The sequence below is a fragment of the Hylobates moloch genome, unplaced genomic scaffold (assembly GCF_009828535.3).
Source record: "Hylobates moloch isolate HMO894 unplaced genomic scaffold, HMol_V3 SCAFFOLD_5, whole genome shotgun sequence".
Classification (NCBI taxonomy): domain Eukaryota; kingdom Metazoa; phylum Chordata; class Mammalia; order Primates; family Hylobatidae; genus Hylobates; species Hylobates moloch.
In genome coordinates this window covers 32898915-32915065 of record NW_026652280.1, presented here as the reverse complement: position 1 = coordinate 32915065, position 16151 = coordinate 32898915, and the positions used below count along the sequence as shown (strand labels likewise).

Genomic DNA, 16151 nt, shown 5'->3' with positions numbered 1-16151 from the left:
GATGGAGGAGGAAGGGAGGAATAAATGCCTTAGGGCTCTTGGGCCTTCTTGCCGCTCCCCCTCACTGGCCTTGCTCTTGCTGGGAAAAGTTGCAATGGCAGCCCCAAGTAGATGCAGACCTTGGGTGGCAGTCCATGGTCCTGCCATTCTGAAAAGAAAGAAAACACTCAACCCCAAACCAGCAGCCAGGGAAGTAGGGCAGTGAGGGAAGTGCATATCTGGCATCCTGCAAATGGTGTGAACAGAAGAAAGTACACCTGAGACATCAACCATGAGGCAGCCAGGCAAGTCCAGTTTAGGAGCATCCTAAGTACAGTGAGTGTAGACACAGGAGGGCTGCAGCAGCCTCGCCACAGAATCCTCTGGGAGCAGAAGCCCGAAGCTCATGTCAACAGCTGTTCCATCCTGTGTGCAGGGCCGGGGCCCCTGCCATTCGAGCCCAGGCCTGCCAGCAGCTCTTGCTGTCCCCAGTTTATCCCACTGGGCTGAGAGCTGCAGGCCTCACTCAGCACTCTCAGCCAGGACTCTCAGGAACAGCACACAGCTCATGGGAAAGGAAAATCACAGAAGATGTGTGCCATCACAGATTTATCCACCATCAACGTCTTTTAAAATAAATCGGGAGGGGAAGGGCCTTCTCCACAAGGCATCAGGCTCAGACTCTGTTGGTAATAGAAGGCTTTTAAGGTTCTACAGAACCCAGGAGCTATGATTCTGTGAACGGACTCATGGTGTTGAACAATCTGCCCTAGGAAGAAGTTTCCTTAACTCCAGACAAAAATGTACATGGAGGCAGCCTTGTCAGGGAAAAGAGACCCCCACAGGATGCAGCCTGGGTGCAAAGGATGAGGAGGAGAGAGCCACAGAACCTTCTGAGTTTGCTGGAGTGAAAGGGATGACACCCAGGCTTGCTGCGGGTACCATAGGAAGGGAGGGAGGAGGCAGGGCAAGGTGCCCAGAGTCTCTACTCCACCATTGGCAAAATAAAGACAGAGAATGTCGACTGTTAGCTCTTGACAAAGAGCAAGGAAAATATAAAGTTTTTTCCATGAAGCACCAGTAAATCCTCCCGTCCAGGAAAATAACTTACCAGACCTAGCATTTAAATGGAACTAAATCAAACTAGCAATCGTGAGGGTCTGGCTGATGTGGGAATTTCACTTTCAAAGGGGAATAACAACACACCCCATGCTTTGGTTCAGAGTCACAGCAGCTGTCAATAACTTGGAGAATGTGTGGACATTGTTTCTGCACAACAGGATTATATAAATGGGAACAAAAAAAAAGGAATAAGAGGCATTTTCTCTTCCAATATATAAGACAAGGCAAGTGATCTTTAGAATAAATAGACAAGAGTCTCTCCATCAGATAAACACCCTAAGAAACAGTCACCCTGGGAAGCTATATAATGAAATACTTTGCAACCATTAAAAATCCTATTGTAAAAAAAATACTTAATGAAACAGAAACAGGTTTATAATATAGGCTTAAAAGAAAAGGTAGGTTAAGACCAGAATGTACAAACAGAATAATCAATACAAACGGGATACCATCTTCATTTAAAAACAATGGAGTGAGAAGATTTATTTTTAAAAAATCATGTCTAGATGGTGAGGCCATTATGAAGTGTTGGCTCCTTGTTCTTGTCTATATACATTTTTAACTTTCCAAAAGGAACACATATTGTTTCTGTAATTATGAAAAAAGCACAATCCCATGTTTCAGCAACTCCCCCATCCCCAGCCCAGCCTGCAGGCTGCCTGGATCGAATTCTTTGGAAGCGGTTTGGGAATTACTGGGCTTCCTCTTCTGATGGTGCCTGAAATTTTAGAAACAGCCATTGCCAGCAAGTAGGGAAAAAGGAGGGGAAGTATCCCCATTTTTAGCCAAAGACAAGGTGTGACTTGGAAGGAAAGCAGCTGGCTTTCTGGGGTGCTTCTGATGAAAGTTCCAGAAAAGAAGCTCCAACAGTTGCATTCAGTAAAGGAAAGCTCCAGAAAGGCCCTGCACCCATGACAGTATCATTTAAGAACGTGGCGGATGCGATGGCTTATGCCTATAATCTCAGTGCCTCTAGAGGCCGAGGCAGGAGGATCATTTGAGGCTGGGAGTTGAAGACCAGCCTGGCCAACGTAGCAAGAGGTACCTCTACAAAAAAATTTAAAAATTGGCTGGGCCTGGTGGCGTAGTCTAAGTTACTCAGGAGGCTGAGGTGGGAGAATCACTTGAGCCCAGGAATTTGAGGTTGCAGTGAGTGAGCCATGATCTTGCCACTGCACTCCAGCCTGGGTGACACAGTGAGACCCTGTCTCTAAAAAAGAAAAAAACAAATGTGAGTTACCTCCATTACCTTCCAGCGACCAGGCTGAACATGAATACATACCTTCCAGAGCATTTGTGAAACAATCCACCATGGCGTGGCGCTTTATAATCACTTGCCGGGGGGTGGGGAGGAGCGTATGTGGAAGCAGGGACACCAGGGAGAAGATCCACCAGGATGGACAGAGCAAGAGCAGAGGGAGTGCTCCACGCTGTCTCAGGACTACACTGGAGTACTTCGGGGTTCTGCAGTGTTTACGAGATGGACACCAATCTCTTTTTGGAAGACAAGGGGAAGGCTTTCTACATCACAAGAAGAGGAGGAAAGAGTGGCAGAGACAGGGCTCTACTGATTCCCTTCACTCAGGGTCAGGGCTGGGATCATCCCAAATAAGCCCCCGACTCAGGATCAGCTTCTGAAATCCTCACCTCTGGATTGCAAATGCCTGTGGGTTTCAGAAAACTGGGGGTAGGAAAGAAATAGAAAGGAGAGAGGGTTTCGGGTCAAAGGAAATCTTAGAAATCTTCATGTTTCCTTGCAGAAGGCTGGAGCCTCACCAAGGCCACTGTTGATTCTCAGATAAAGGCTAAGGCAGTGCACAGTCCCTGCCATTCAGCAGGAACCCCCACACAGAGATCCTTTACAGGCTGCACAGGGCATTTTAGCCATCAGCCAGGCAGAGCCATCGGGCTAAAATGCCAGGCATTCTCTGACATGCTCAGATGGTGAATTTTCAACCGAATAACCATGTTCCAGACAATACATGAGATCCCATCCTTTTGCCATATTCTGAACACATGACTCAGAGCTGGAGGTGGCCCTGGTTAATGGGGAAGGGTGCGAGGAAACCCAGAAGATGAGGCCTTCTTCTGGCAGCCACTGCTGTGGGTGCTTAACTGGGGTGGGGTCGGGGTAGAGGTTCACTAACGGGGGAATCTAAGTCCACTGAGTACCAAGGAATGTAGGCACCAGACCATAAAGGCGAAGACAATCAGCGCTGGTACTGAAGTTCCTCTTGGAGAAGGAATTATTTTGTACTAAGAAAAAAAAAAAAAAAATCCTAATACAGCATTTGGGAGTGAAAGTAAAGTCCTGGGGCACAGAAGGAAAGGCACAAGAATGACAAGAATTGAGGGGTGAGAAAGAAGAAAGAGAACGTGGGAGAAGCAGGAGGGAGAGGTGGGATGAGACATGGCGAGAGATCACGGAGGACAGGTCAGGACAAACTCCATGAAAGAGGACGGCCGAGTTGTAAGACTGAGGCTCTAATATTCCTTTTTAAGTTGTTTACATTGTGGCAGTGTGAACTCTCTCTGGTGCCAGGGGCTATCAGTGAAGTGTGTTACACACAAATATGCATGTATGTGTGTATTATGGGTGTGCAAGGAAAAGGCAGTTGGTTCTAGCTGCCCCTGGAGGTTTGGGTTTGGATAACGCAGTGTGGAGAGGATGGGAGGGCAGCAGACAGTGAGGTGCGAGGGGACTGTGGGACTAGTGGACATTCTCAGCCAGATCCCAGGATGGGGTGGGGCAGCCGATGGCCTGAGATAACTGCATCTAGACCTCACGGAGCAAGGGGACCTCAGCTGCCATATGTTCTGGGTTGCATGGGCAGCCTGGAATTCCTCAGAAAGCAATGCCCCTCCCAGACCTGCAGTTTCCATCTTGAATAGAAAGGTCTTAGATAGCAAGGACCATGTCTTCAATGCTCTTTGAAGGCCTTTTCTCAGTCCTTGTCGCAGCCAGACTCTGGCCTCCTCCTTCCCCACTCGTCCTGCTCACTGTGCTCAGATGATCTCTGTTGATACAGTAAGTTGAAACTCCACCGGTCAGCTTTCCAGCAAAGCCTTCTTCAGCCTGGCCTTCCAGACCTTTCTGACTTTCCCCCTCCCTGCCCATCAACATGGCCCCACATTCCCAGCCACAGGCCTCCTCTGCCCCCGTCAGCCCGCAGCGCTCATTGCTGCCTCCAGACTTTGGCAATCTGTTCCCCTTAGTCTAAAGGACACTTTTTCTTCCTCTCTGTCATCTGAGTTATTTTCACCACTTAAGACCCAGATTAAGTGTCTGTCCCTTTGAAGTCTTGCTCTAGCCACACTGATACCACTGGCCTTTGCCGAGCTCTGACTATATACACAGAACTGGGAGAGATGCTGGCAGCGCAGAGCAGACCTTCCCCCAGCCCATCCTCCAGCTCCCTCCATCCCTCCTCAAAGCCCCTCTCCAGCCTCTCCAGCCTCTCCAGCCCCACAGCTGGAACTCTGAACTGTGTCCCCATCTCTGAGACCACCTACTCTGCTCTAGAGCACTCCTGACCAGCTGGACTGGGGCCCTGGCCAGACCTATGCTGTTGCTACCCGACCTGGAACATGGTCCAGATATAAGCAGAGACCACCACCAGTCTCTGGGGCCGACTCCTGGGGTAATTGGGGAGGGTTGATTCCCATCCTCAGGGCTGCCCAGGAGAAGCTGGCTGCCCCATGGGATCTTAGCAAAGCCAGGAGGTCCCAGCCCTGCCAGCTCATTCATACCCTAGACCCCCTTCAGACCCCATGAGAGGGAAGGCTGGAACCCGAACTCCTGGGAATGGAGGCTCAGTGGAAATACCTGCCATGTTATAAAGGGTGGCTCAGGGGCCCTTCCTGAGAAGACGTTTTGACAAAGGAAAAAGGGAAAGAATCTGAGGATGCTGAATGTGTGAAAGGAGGGAAGGCAGTGAGGACCACCATCAAAGGAGAAAAGGATTCGTTTTGTTTTAAAAGGAAAAGCTGGGAACTTCAGAAACCAACCGGGCAACTCCCTAGTGTTTGCAGCTTCTCCCTACAGCAGTGTATTCTGGGAACACATGGCAAAGAGGATGGAGGTTTCATGTATTCTCTTTACCGTGCCCACATCATTGGACGGAAAGACTTCTGCAAGCGAGTCAAGCTGCCATGTAAGTGGTACAAGAAGGCAGGTACCCTGTTCTGTGGAAATGGATAAAATGGGACGTTACGCCTGCCTCGATGCAGCTGCATGGACGCTATAGCCCATATCACATGGGGCCTGGTCAGCCTGCAAAGTACAGGGTGCAGGGATCTCCTGGCCTCTACAGCTTCCTCTGCCAGCCCTGGAAGTGCCAGGTCATTAACCCCAGGGTCACAATCTGGAGCCCCAGGATGTCTTAAGGAGCATCTTCCTCACACCCCCTGGGACCATAGGGCCATGTGGTCAAGGGAAATGTCTACATCAATAATGTGAGGTTTGAAGGCCAGGCATAGTGGCTCACACCTGTAATCCTGGCACTTTGGGAGGCTGAAACGGGCAGATCACTCAAAGCCAGGAGTTCAAGACCAGCCTTGCCAACATGGTGAAACCCCGTCTCTACTAAAAATACAAAAAAATAGCTGGTTATGGTGGCACGCATCTGTAGTCCCAGCTACTCCAGAGGCTGAGGCAGGAGAATCGCTTGAACCTGGGAGGTGGAGGTTGCAGTCAGTTGAGACTGCACCACCGCACTCCAGCCTGGGCAACAGAGCAAGACTCCATCTCAAAAAAAAAAAAAAAAAATGTGGGGTTTAAGGATGAGCTTCACCATTGAAAATCTCCATGACTCTGAGCTACTCAAGCCTTTCCAGGCTTCGGTTTCCCCGTGACCCAGACCAGCTGATCAATTCTGTTCCATTCAGCACAGTTTGAAAGCCAGCTGAACAGACCACTCCTGAGGCCCTAAATGTCTCTGAAATTCCATTCATCTGCTAACATGTTCTCAGGTTTTGCGTGTATGTTGGTGTGTGCGTGCATGCAGTGGGGGGAAAGGATCCGAAGGAAGCAACGGTCCCAACTCTCACTAGTTACAGTAAAACAGAGCACGCAAGGCATACACACGCACAAGCACACACACAAGCAATCCCTGTGGCTAGCTGAGTGTACAATGGCTGGCAGGCAGGTTTAACACAACACTGGTCCCTGATGAGACCTTGTATTTTATGCTCACAGCTCCCTCACATGTATGGTCTTCCCAATATCTGTGTGATGATATATGAGGCAACCAAGGCCCTGGGTGCAGAGAGACTGGGTCAAAGTCACGTGGAACTAAGGGACAGCTAATATAGGACAGCTAATATGGATTCTTGAGAATTCTGAGATCCATAGGAGGCATTACTGTTCAAAAGAATCAAGTGATGAGCTGAGGGAGGTGCACTGGGAGATCCCTGGCTGGTACATGGTCTGTCATTAGCAGAGGCTTCATACCACTTAATAACCTGTGGTCAGATGTGCCTTCTCCCCAGAGAAGCAGGCCACCCTTGGGTTCCAGAACCTAATCAAAAGGACTAATGGCCCAGGATCCCACCAAGGCCAAGTGGGTACTCACTTGCTGGTGAGCTGGAGCTTGGGAGAGAGCCCATTCTCTCCAAAAAGCGTGATGAAGACATTGGCATCCGTCCCTGCACCGCGAACATTCCCCGTGACTGTGACCACTTCATACACTGGAGGAGGAGAGAAGAAGACAGATTGCAGGCTCAGAAAAAAACCGGAATCCTGTGTGGACCTGGAGAAGCCAGCCCTTGCTGGGGAGGCCCAAGCACAAAGGACTCTTGGAATCCCTGCTGCATCCTGTAGGCCTCTGAGCCATGGTGAGACCCACAATATGTCCTGCTGCAAGACCAAAACTTCACATTTAAACCATGCACTCATTTTGCACACAAGGAGGCTGAGGGCAAGTGGGCAGGTCCTGCATGGTGTCAACACCAGAGCCCGGCATAAAGCCTCCAGATGCCCACTCTGTAATCTTTCCAGCACAACACACTGATACCCTCCTAGACATGGCCTTCTTCAGAGCCTGCACCCAGCTCCCAGCTTCCTCTCTGCCCTCTACACAAGGTTACTGTGGCCAGTCCTCACCTCCCATGACCTCCTGGGCACTGACATTTCAGTCTCAGAATATGCTGACCCAGGGCTGGGTGTGCAGAGCTTTGCAGGGGGTCCTACTTTGGCAGGGGCTCTGATTTCTCTCTCCTCAAACCCTTGAAGCTTATTCTATTTACTGTCAACACCTTTCTTATTCAGAGCATCAGTACAATTATAGCCCTGTCCACTTCCTGGAGAGAGAAGGCAAGAATGCATCTGGATTCTTAGAGACAGCAGAATCTACTCCAGCCAAGTGAAGCAAGCAGGATGCAATAGAGATATTAGAAGGCTTGCAGAAGTTTTTGAAAGGCTGGAGGCACGTGTTCTATACCCATTTCCAGAAGCAACTCCTGGAATCACAGCACAGAACTAGCCTGGGGAAGGTTGCTGCCACCAGCCACCCCAGAGCCACATCACCTCCCTGTCCTTCTGCTACTCATGTCTCCAAAATAATTCCTTGTCCCCAGCTCATGCCATTATGATGCTCACTTATGAGTCAAAATCTTGCACTGGAACAGCCATTTCTGGAAATCTAAGGTACATGTCTGCACCAAAGAAGGCTGAGAAAATAATAATTCCACCTTGGGAAGATGGAATTTACAATGTGGGGAGTCAGCAAAATGTGGGGAGGGTGTTTTAAATATTTGGGGCATATGATCGATGTCCACCACATCACTGGATTGTATTAATACAAGTACTTAATAATTGTAGTAATAAATAACATTGAGTGGTTGCTTACTATATGCCCTGAGCTAAGGGCTTACATATATGATTGTACCTGATTATTACGGCAAACCTATAGTTATTTCTACTTCCGGTCTTTTCAGAGCAGATCCCCAACCAGATGCTGAGTATATTTGAGCTGCCCCGAAGACGCCCAGCTGATTAGGAGGATATTCTGAAGTTAGACATTCGTTACTCAGACCTGTCAATTCAGAGCCCATTCCACAGAGGGCACAAGTGGCAAAGTGCGAGGGAGAATGGGGGAGGAAGGAAAAACATAAATAATGTGGTGTTCTGTTGTGTGCTAGGCACCTTGGCAGGACTTTACAGATATCATTCATACTTCGGCATGCCCAGAGCCAGTGTGGGCTGGTAGAAAGTACTGGACTCCAGTGCGACAGAGACCTGGATGCAGCCATTGGCTCCTCCACTTTGAGCAAGGTGACCCTGGACAAGTGCCAGCCTCTCTGTAACACCTGAATGATCTTACCTGGTTTGCAGGGCATTCTGGGGATTAGAGATGATGCATGGAAAGCCTCTGGCACACGGAAGAAACTCAACAAATAGTAACCTGGTTTTAAAACTATTGTTCATGCGGAAAAGCCCATTTCAACTCTGAGAGCTAAGAGTTTGTTCTTTTGGCAGATTAGATGTAGCTCAACTAACATGCACACGATCCACTGATATTCCAGGAGCCCTTCAGGAGACCTCTCATTCTCATGTGGTCCTTACAGGCCTGTGAGGCACCGGGATCAGGAGTGTTTTGGGGTGAGTGGACCTTTTGATGTCCTTGGTTCTGATGAAGGTCCCCATCGAGGCACCATTAGAGGGAGAAAAGCAGCCATATATTTGCACAACTCCTTGTCTCTTGTGATGATAACCAAAGCCTTAATTCTTAATAGTCTATACCACAGGGAGCCTGATCAACCCCTGGAGCCCACTCTTGACTCCTCTCAGCACAGACCTGGGACCTGACGTGTTGCCCACACAGCTTGCACATAAAGGCATTTCCAAACCAAATGCCCACAGGATTTCCAGCCTGGTGGAAATTCTAGAGCCACACCACATGAGAGAAGACACAGACACCGGAGAATGCTTGGTTTGGAGAAAAGGAGAGGAGCATTGGAGAGGCATAGGAGAGGAATGAAAAACTACATCAATAGTTGATTCTGGGATGCACAGCTACTTCTTAAATGGACACAAACCATTTAAAAAAAACTGACAAACTGGACTTCATTAAAATTGAGACCATCGAGAGAAAGGCAAGCCACAGATTAGGAGAAGGTATTTGGAATGCATATATCCAACAAAGCACTCAGAGCCAGAAGATACCAAAAATTCACATCAATCAATAAGTAAAGGAGGGAACCACACTACTTTTTCAATGGGCAACAAGTTTTTAAGAAGATAAGTGTACACTTAATACCCAGAAATTCCACTTTTAAGTCTTTACCCAAGAGAAATGAAAGTATTTTCCCACAAAGACCTGCACACAAATGTTCATAACAGCTTTATTCCTAATAGACCCAAACTGGAAACACCCTAAATGTCCATTAACAGGGGCATAGATAAATGAACTGTGGTATATCCATACAACAGAATACTACTCAGCAATAAAACAGAATGAACTTCTGAAGCACAATACAGATGACTCTCAAGTGCATTCTATGCAGAAGTCAGACACAAAACATAACATACTTTATCATGTCATTTATATGAAACTCTAGAAGAGACCAATCTAATCTATTGCAGCAGGAAGCAGAAAAGTGGTTGCCTGGGGTCAGAAGTAAGGGGGATTGACTGGGAAGGAACACAGGAAACCCTTGAGGGCCAATTTAAATGCTCCATGAATTGATTTCCTAGTGGATGCAAGAATGTAGCACTCATCAAACAGAACATTTAAAATAGGTGCATTTTATTATAAATAAATTATACCTCAATAAAGTTGAAAAATGGACGAAAGACTTAAACAGGCATGCCACAAAAGAGGATAGCCACATAGCCAATAGACATATGGAAAAGTTCTCTGCCTATTTATCACGGAAATGCAAATTAAAACTACAATGAGACACTGCCATGTACCCACCAGAATGGCTAAAAATAAGAAGACTGACAATACCAAATATGGGCAAGAATGTGGAGCCATTGTCACTCTCATACATGTAAATTGATCCAAGCACTGGTAACTAAACATATGCTCACTTGTGACCCAGCAATTCCACTTCCAATTATAAATCTAAGAGAAACAAGTACATGTGTTCATCAGAATATGTGTACCAGATTTGTAGTAGCTTGACTCATAATAGCAAAAAAAAAACAAAACAAAAAAACAAAAACAAAACCCCAGAAATAACCCAAATGTTCATTGACAATAGAATGGCTAAGTAGACAGTGGTGTATGTATCAAATGCAATAGTAATAAGCAATAAAAAGAACAAACTATATAATGTGTCACACATGGATAAATCAGATATAACGCTGAAAGAAAAGCTAGACCCACACAAATGTGCACACTGTATGATTCCATTTAAAAGTTCAAGAACAGGCCAGGAGCAGTAGCTCACACCTGTAATCCTAGCACTTTGGGAGGCCAAGGCAGGCGGGTCATGAGGTCAGTTCAAGACCATCCTGACCAACATTGTGAAACCCCGTCTCTACTAAAAATACAAAAATTAGCCAGGCGTGGTGGTGCACACCTGTAATCCCAGCTACTCAGGAGGCTGAGGCAGGAGAATTGCTTGAACCTGGGAGGCAGAGGTTGCAGTGAGCCGAGATCACGCCACTGCACTCCAGCCTGGGTGACAGAGCGAGACTCCATCTCAAAAAAAAAAAAAAAAGTTTAAGAACAGGAAAAAGACTAATCTATGATGACAGAATCGGGAGATGTATTGCCTCTGAGAAGGGGTGTAAGGGAGCATTCTGGGGGCTGGAAATATTTCATATTCTGATCTGAATACTGGTTGCACAAGCATGTGCATATGTAAACACCTTCATAAGTTTTGTACTGTACATACATTATTGCTCAATTTTAAAATTTTAATTTAAAGAAAAACTCAATTCAAATAACTGAAGAACTAACTTGTAGAAACAGATACCTTGTGGAGGACACAGAATTCTGTTGAACTCCAGATGGGAAGACCCCCACTAATAAAGTTTCCTAGTCAGCACAAAGAATTGTCAATCTGTTGCTCTTAGCAACAGCCCAGCACATGAGACGTATTCAAATAATTATCTGGATGAATGATCATATGAATGAATGAAACAATCAATGAATAAATATGGAACAAAACTGACCAGGATTTGAAGCCCAGTTCTACCATTATTGACTACGTGATTTCAACCAAATGGTTTAGTAAGCTTCAATTTCCTTATCTCTGAAGTAGGAATAAATTCTTCCTTGAAGGACTGTGATAAGGATTAAGTAAAATAGCTTTCAACACTTAAACTCATTGACCTAGAATTTACATTTCTGGGAATTTACCTTATAGACATTCTTCCACAGTTGCATGAAAAGATAGGCATTTCCTAAGTGGTTACTATCATCATCATCGCCATTGCTATAGTTTGAATGTATCCCCTCCAAAATTCAGGTGTTGCCATTGTGATAGTATTAAGGGGTGGGGCCTTTAAGAGGTGATTAGGCCATGAGAGCTTCGCCCTTGTGAAAGGGATTAGGTGCCCTTATAAAGGGGCTTGTCCTTCTGCCTATTGCCATGTGGGAACACAGCAAGAAAGTTCTCACCAGATACTGGCACCTTGATCTTGGACTTCTCAGCCTCCAGAACTTTTGAGGAAGAAAAAAAAAAATTGTTCTTTATAAATCACCAGTCTCAGGTATTCTGGCATAGCAGCACCAATGGACTAAGAGAGAAATCATTGCTATCATTTCCATTGACAAAATCCCCAAGGAAGCTGCCTTGGAAAATTGCATCCCAACAGATGCTGGGGGACTCCTGTCTAGGATGCAGGAGAGGAGATGCCTCCAGGGCTAGAAGCCTGTGCGGGGTGGCCTCTGAGGCCCCTTCTACTCTCCAGTTCTGGAATGAGTTGTTCTTCCCATCATGGTCCCTGTCTTAGGAGACAGAGCAATATGCCAGGTTCAGCCTGCCCTCAAAGCATTGAGGGAGCTGCTCTCCTCCCTCTGGTTATTGGAGAACCCCAGGGTAGCCAGAAGGTAACCTAAGAAGAGAGAAGGAACACCTAGGCTTTTCTTCCCTCCTTCTTCCTCCCCATCACACTCATCAAGACTCTCCATGTAACACCAGAGCCTAGAGTTCAAAGGAAGTAGGGGAACCGTTGTTCTAGCACTGAGAGGGTGACAATGACAGTACAGCTGGAGCTTAGCATGTGACCACCGTTAGCGTCATCCACATTTATAGGCAGTACCCTGCAACAGACAGGAGAGTCCGTGGTTCCCTTAGAAATGTCAGCGTGGCACCCACCTCCACTTGCTCTTCTCCAGCTATTTTTACCACAGTCAAAATCAGGCAGTACAAGAGCAAGGACCAGCCAGACCAGCTGGATTCAAATCCTAACTCTGCTATTTACTAGCTGTGTGATCTTGGGCAAGTGACTTAACCTCTCTGTGCTTCAGATTCCTCATCTGAAAAAAAAGGATAACACATCTGCCTCAATGTGTCATCATGAAGATGAAATTGGTTAACATGAATAAAGTGCTTAACTCAGTGCCTGGTACATGGTGCATGATCCTATTCGGCAGCATCATGAGATAAAATGGGGCGCTTGCCTCGAAAAATATATTTGAGGTTCTTGTTGTCCATCCTGTTTGTGACCTTGCTCAAGTCACTTAATGTCTCAGGGCCTCAGTCTTTAACTTGTGAAGTGGTACTAATCTGTCTGCCTTGACTGTGCTCAGGGATCTTACAGATCAAACATGCGAACATTAGTAAAAAGGCTTCGGAAAGGATAAAAAGGAGAAGTATCATTATGGCCACACTGAGGCATGCAGAGCCCATAAACAAAAGTCAACAGTGTGCTGGCTGTGAGAGGTTCTAGAATGATCTCACCAACAGTCACGTGGCTGGGGAGAATCACCTGGAAGCCAAGCACACATGGTGGGGATGCTGCCCCGATGTCTCACCTCCCAGCCCCTCCCCTCACAAGAGGGTCAGAGCTTGAGGCACATGTGCTGTTAGAAGGTGGCAGATGCTTCCTTGTCCTGGGCCCACTTCCTTCTACTACAGCCCCCACTTCTACCCTTGGAGGTGCCCAGGATTCTGTACCTGAAAAGGGGCCACAGCCTTCCTGACCTCAGCTGAGACCACCTCCTCTGAGCCTGGGTCTGTGCAGGGGCTGAATGATGAGGACTAAAGACAAGTACAGCAAGGCCCCACCCTCACAGAGTTTAGGGTGACTGTGGCTGCAAGCTGGACACACCAGCTTTGCAGGAAACAATGGAACAATTATGAATTGGATATAATCAGGGAACTCATGGTGGACTGGAATCAAGGAGGGCTTCATGGAAGAGATGGGATCTGAACGGGGCTTTCCAAGTGAGGACAGGAAGAGGGAGAAAGGGGAAGACAAACAAGGCCATGGGCAGCCCACAGAGCACACATTCAATAAATACTTGTTGAATGAATGAATGAATGAATGAGTGAATGCATGGATGACTATGGTGCTTACGGGGACTAGTGAGCCACTTTGGAGTCAGCACTGAGAATTTAAGTGGCTTCAGAGACCAGGCAGGCAGCACCGATGAGTAAACCAGACCTAGTATGAGATGACAGGGAGTGGTGGAGACTGTGAAAAACTGGACGTCCACAGCCTATTGGCATTCACAGAAAAAAGGATTTCAAAACGCTGGAAAGGAAAAAAAACAACTTAAACTCTGCCGGCCAAAACCAGCTCTAGGGTCACAGTTCACTTCTTTGGTTTACCTGGCAAGGAGTTAGAGCAATTTCAAGCAGGTCTCGTGTGGCCCAGGGAAAGATGAGACTAGAAGGACAAGGCCCTGGGGTCCAGAGCACCGGCCGCCCTCGACATATGGGATGGACATCTTGCAAAGCCCCAGGCTCCCTGTCTCCATCAACCACAGTGGGCATAGGATGAGGCGTCAGGCTTCCTCCCCAAGACATCCTTTCGTGACCCCAGCAGTTCAGGGCACTCTGCCTGATGCAGACCACACACTCGGGGACCAGACTGGAACGTGGCTTTGGGGATGTTCAGGAGCTGGAGAACATGGGGCCGTGGGGGCACTGTGGCTCTAGTCTATTCTGTTCCACTGAGAATCGGGGGCTAAAGGCAAGTTGCTCCACCTGTCTGTACAACAGGGACTCCACCATCCCTGCATAATGCCTGCCTTCTTACTCCGAGGGGATGTGGAACAGACACGTGGGATAATCAGTGAGAAAGGGCTTGCTCCGAAATCTTAGAATGACTCCCCACAGCCAGGAACAGACCCCTGCCCACCGCAGCCAGCTGCACCACCCGCCCCCCGCAGGCTGGGACCCCGCACCTCTGGCCTTGTAGTACTCGTGTTCCAGCTCCCCCTCGTCGTCCTCCGAGGCGTAGTTCAGCAGCTCCGCTTCGTACAGGGCCAGGAAGTCGATGTCCTTCTTCCTCCGCCTTTTCTTCTGGGGCATCATTCTGTCGGCTGCCTTCTCAGCGCTCGCAGGCTCACTGTGCCGCCTCCTCCTCACACCTGCGGGAACCTGAGACCTCCTCCCTGAGCTCTGGCGCCCACGGCCCTCCTGTAGCTCAGGCCTGGGTGGGCCAGAGTGCCCCCTTTTCTTGGCTTCCCCGTGCCCAAGGTGCTGTTCCCTCTGCCCTCTCTGGCTCCTGAGCCGAACCTCAGCGCCTTATCTCTGAACCCCCTGTCCCTGTCCCCTCCCACCACCCTCTGGTGAGCCGCCTCCTCCTCCTCAGTACCTGCCCCGCGGCTTCTCCTTGGGCCTCATCACTTATTCATGGCGCTGAGGGCAGGCTGGCTTCCTTCCTCTCTCCCCTCCCCACCAGCCCCCTCTCCTCCCTGTGGAGAATCAGGTGACACGGAACCCTTGAGGTCCACTTCCCACCCGGCCTCACAGCCAGGGGGTCACCTGGGATCCCTCCAGGCCACCCCAGGGACAAGTGAGGGCTCCTCACCCAGGACATCTCCCAAGCCTCACAGCCCACAAGTGACCCTCCTGAGGAAGGCGGGGCCGCGGAATCAGCCAGGCTCCCAGGACTCAGAGGCCCCCGTTTCTCTCCATTATTCATGACCTCTGATCGTCTTACGGAGCAGGCGGGGTTCTCGCTGGATCCTTCTCGTTCTCTCTCTCTGCTTCCATCTCATCAAGACTGCGGGCTTCCGGAAGTGGCCTCTGGGCACGAGGAAAGCTGGGGCACCAGGCAACTCTCCCGCTCCCCCTGCCAGGTGAGCTTTATATGCGCTAAAGTTTAGACATCACCGTAGCCGATGCCCTCCCAGGTGAACTCACTAACTCGATCAGCTCACCTGAACTCACGGGAGGGCATCAGCAAGCTCCTACCCCAGGGCGCACAGCCCTGGCTGCACACCAGAATCCCCCAGAGAGGTGTTGAATGCTAATGCGTGGGTCCCACCCCCAAATATTCTGATTTGCTTGGTTTGGGACGCAGGTTGGGCCCCAGTTTTTAAAGCTCCTGGTGACTTTCATGTGCAGCCATGTTGAGGGTCCCTGCATCGCTTCTCAGGTAACTTAGGTGTGCTAACGGAGTCCTCTAGAAGCAACACGTGTGATTTTGTCCTCTAAGCCAAAGTAGTGACTCTAAAGGGGAATTTCAGGTGGAGAGGAGGAGAGGATTTGGAGCGGACGCCTGAGGAGAAGTCCGCACTCACAGGCCTCCCCGGCAGCCTGGGGCAGCTTTGGTCCTGCCCTGCTCTTTGGAGCCATCCAAATCTTCCACTAGGGGGAGGCATCTCTAACCCCGAACGTTCCTACCCAGGAAAGATCAACCTCCCCTCTTCCCCTATTCAGCTGAGGGGCCGCCATTGAGGCAGCTCAAAGTCCGCTGAGGACCAGGAGTGAAGTTTAATGGTGGGTGACGCGCGCCCCCTTCTGGCAATATGTGGTTTGACCGCTGCTGTTTACACACCTGGATTCTTTAGGAAGAGACCTTCCTTAAGGATCACTAGGAATCTACTAAGAAAACTCATTTTACCGAGTACCCATTCAGGGAAAAGATAATAAAACGTTTCTTAGAATTTTTTTTTATTATACTTTAGGTTTTAGGG

General features: G+C 48.5%; 1 protein-coding gene across 2 annotated transcripts in view; it reads right to left on the bottom strand.

The window, feature by feature from the left end:
• The window catches only part of LOXHD1 (lipoxygenase homology PLAT domains 1), a 197232-nt gene extending 182503 nt beyond the window's left edge, over nucleotides 1-14729 (bottom strand). The window contains exons 1-2 of one of the 2 annotated variants that reach the window (XM_032151710.2): nucleotides 14412-14729; nucleotides 6675-6789 (exon numbers count right to left, since the gene is read on the bottom strand). In XM_032151710.2, the coding sequence (XP_032007601.1) occupies nucleotides 6675-6789; nucleotides 14412-14541 (245 nt within the window). In that variant the 5' untranslated portion in view covers nucleotides 14542-14729. The remainder of the gene's footprint in view (nucleotides 1-6674; nucleotides 6790-14411) is intronic. The other variant, XM_058438393.1, reaches the window with a different exon arrangement.
• Nucleotides 14730-16151: the final 1422 nt, after the last annotated feature.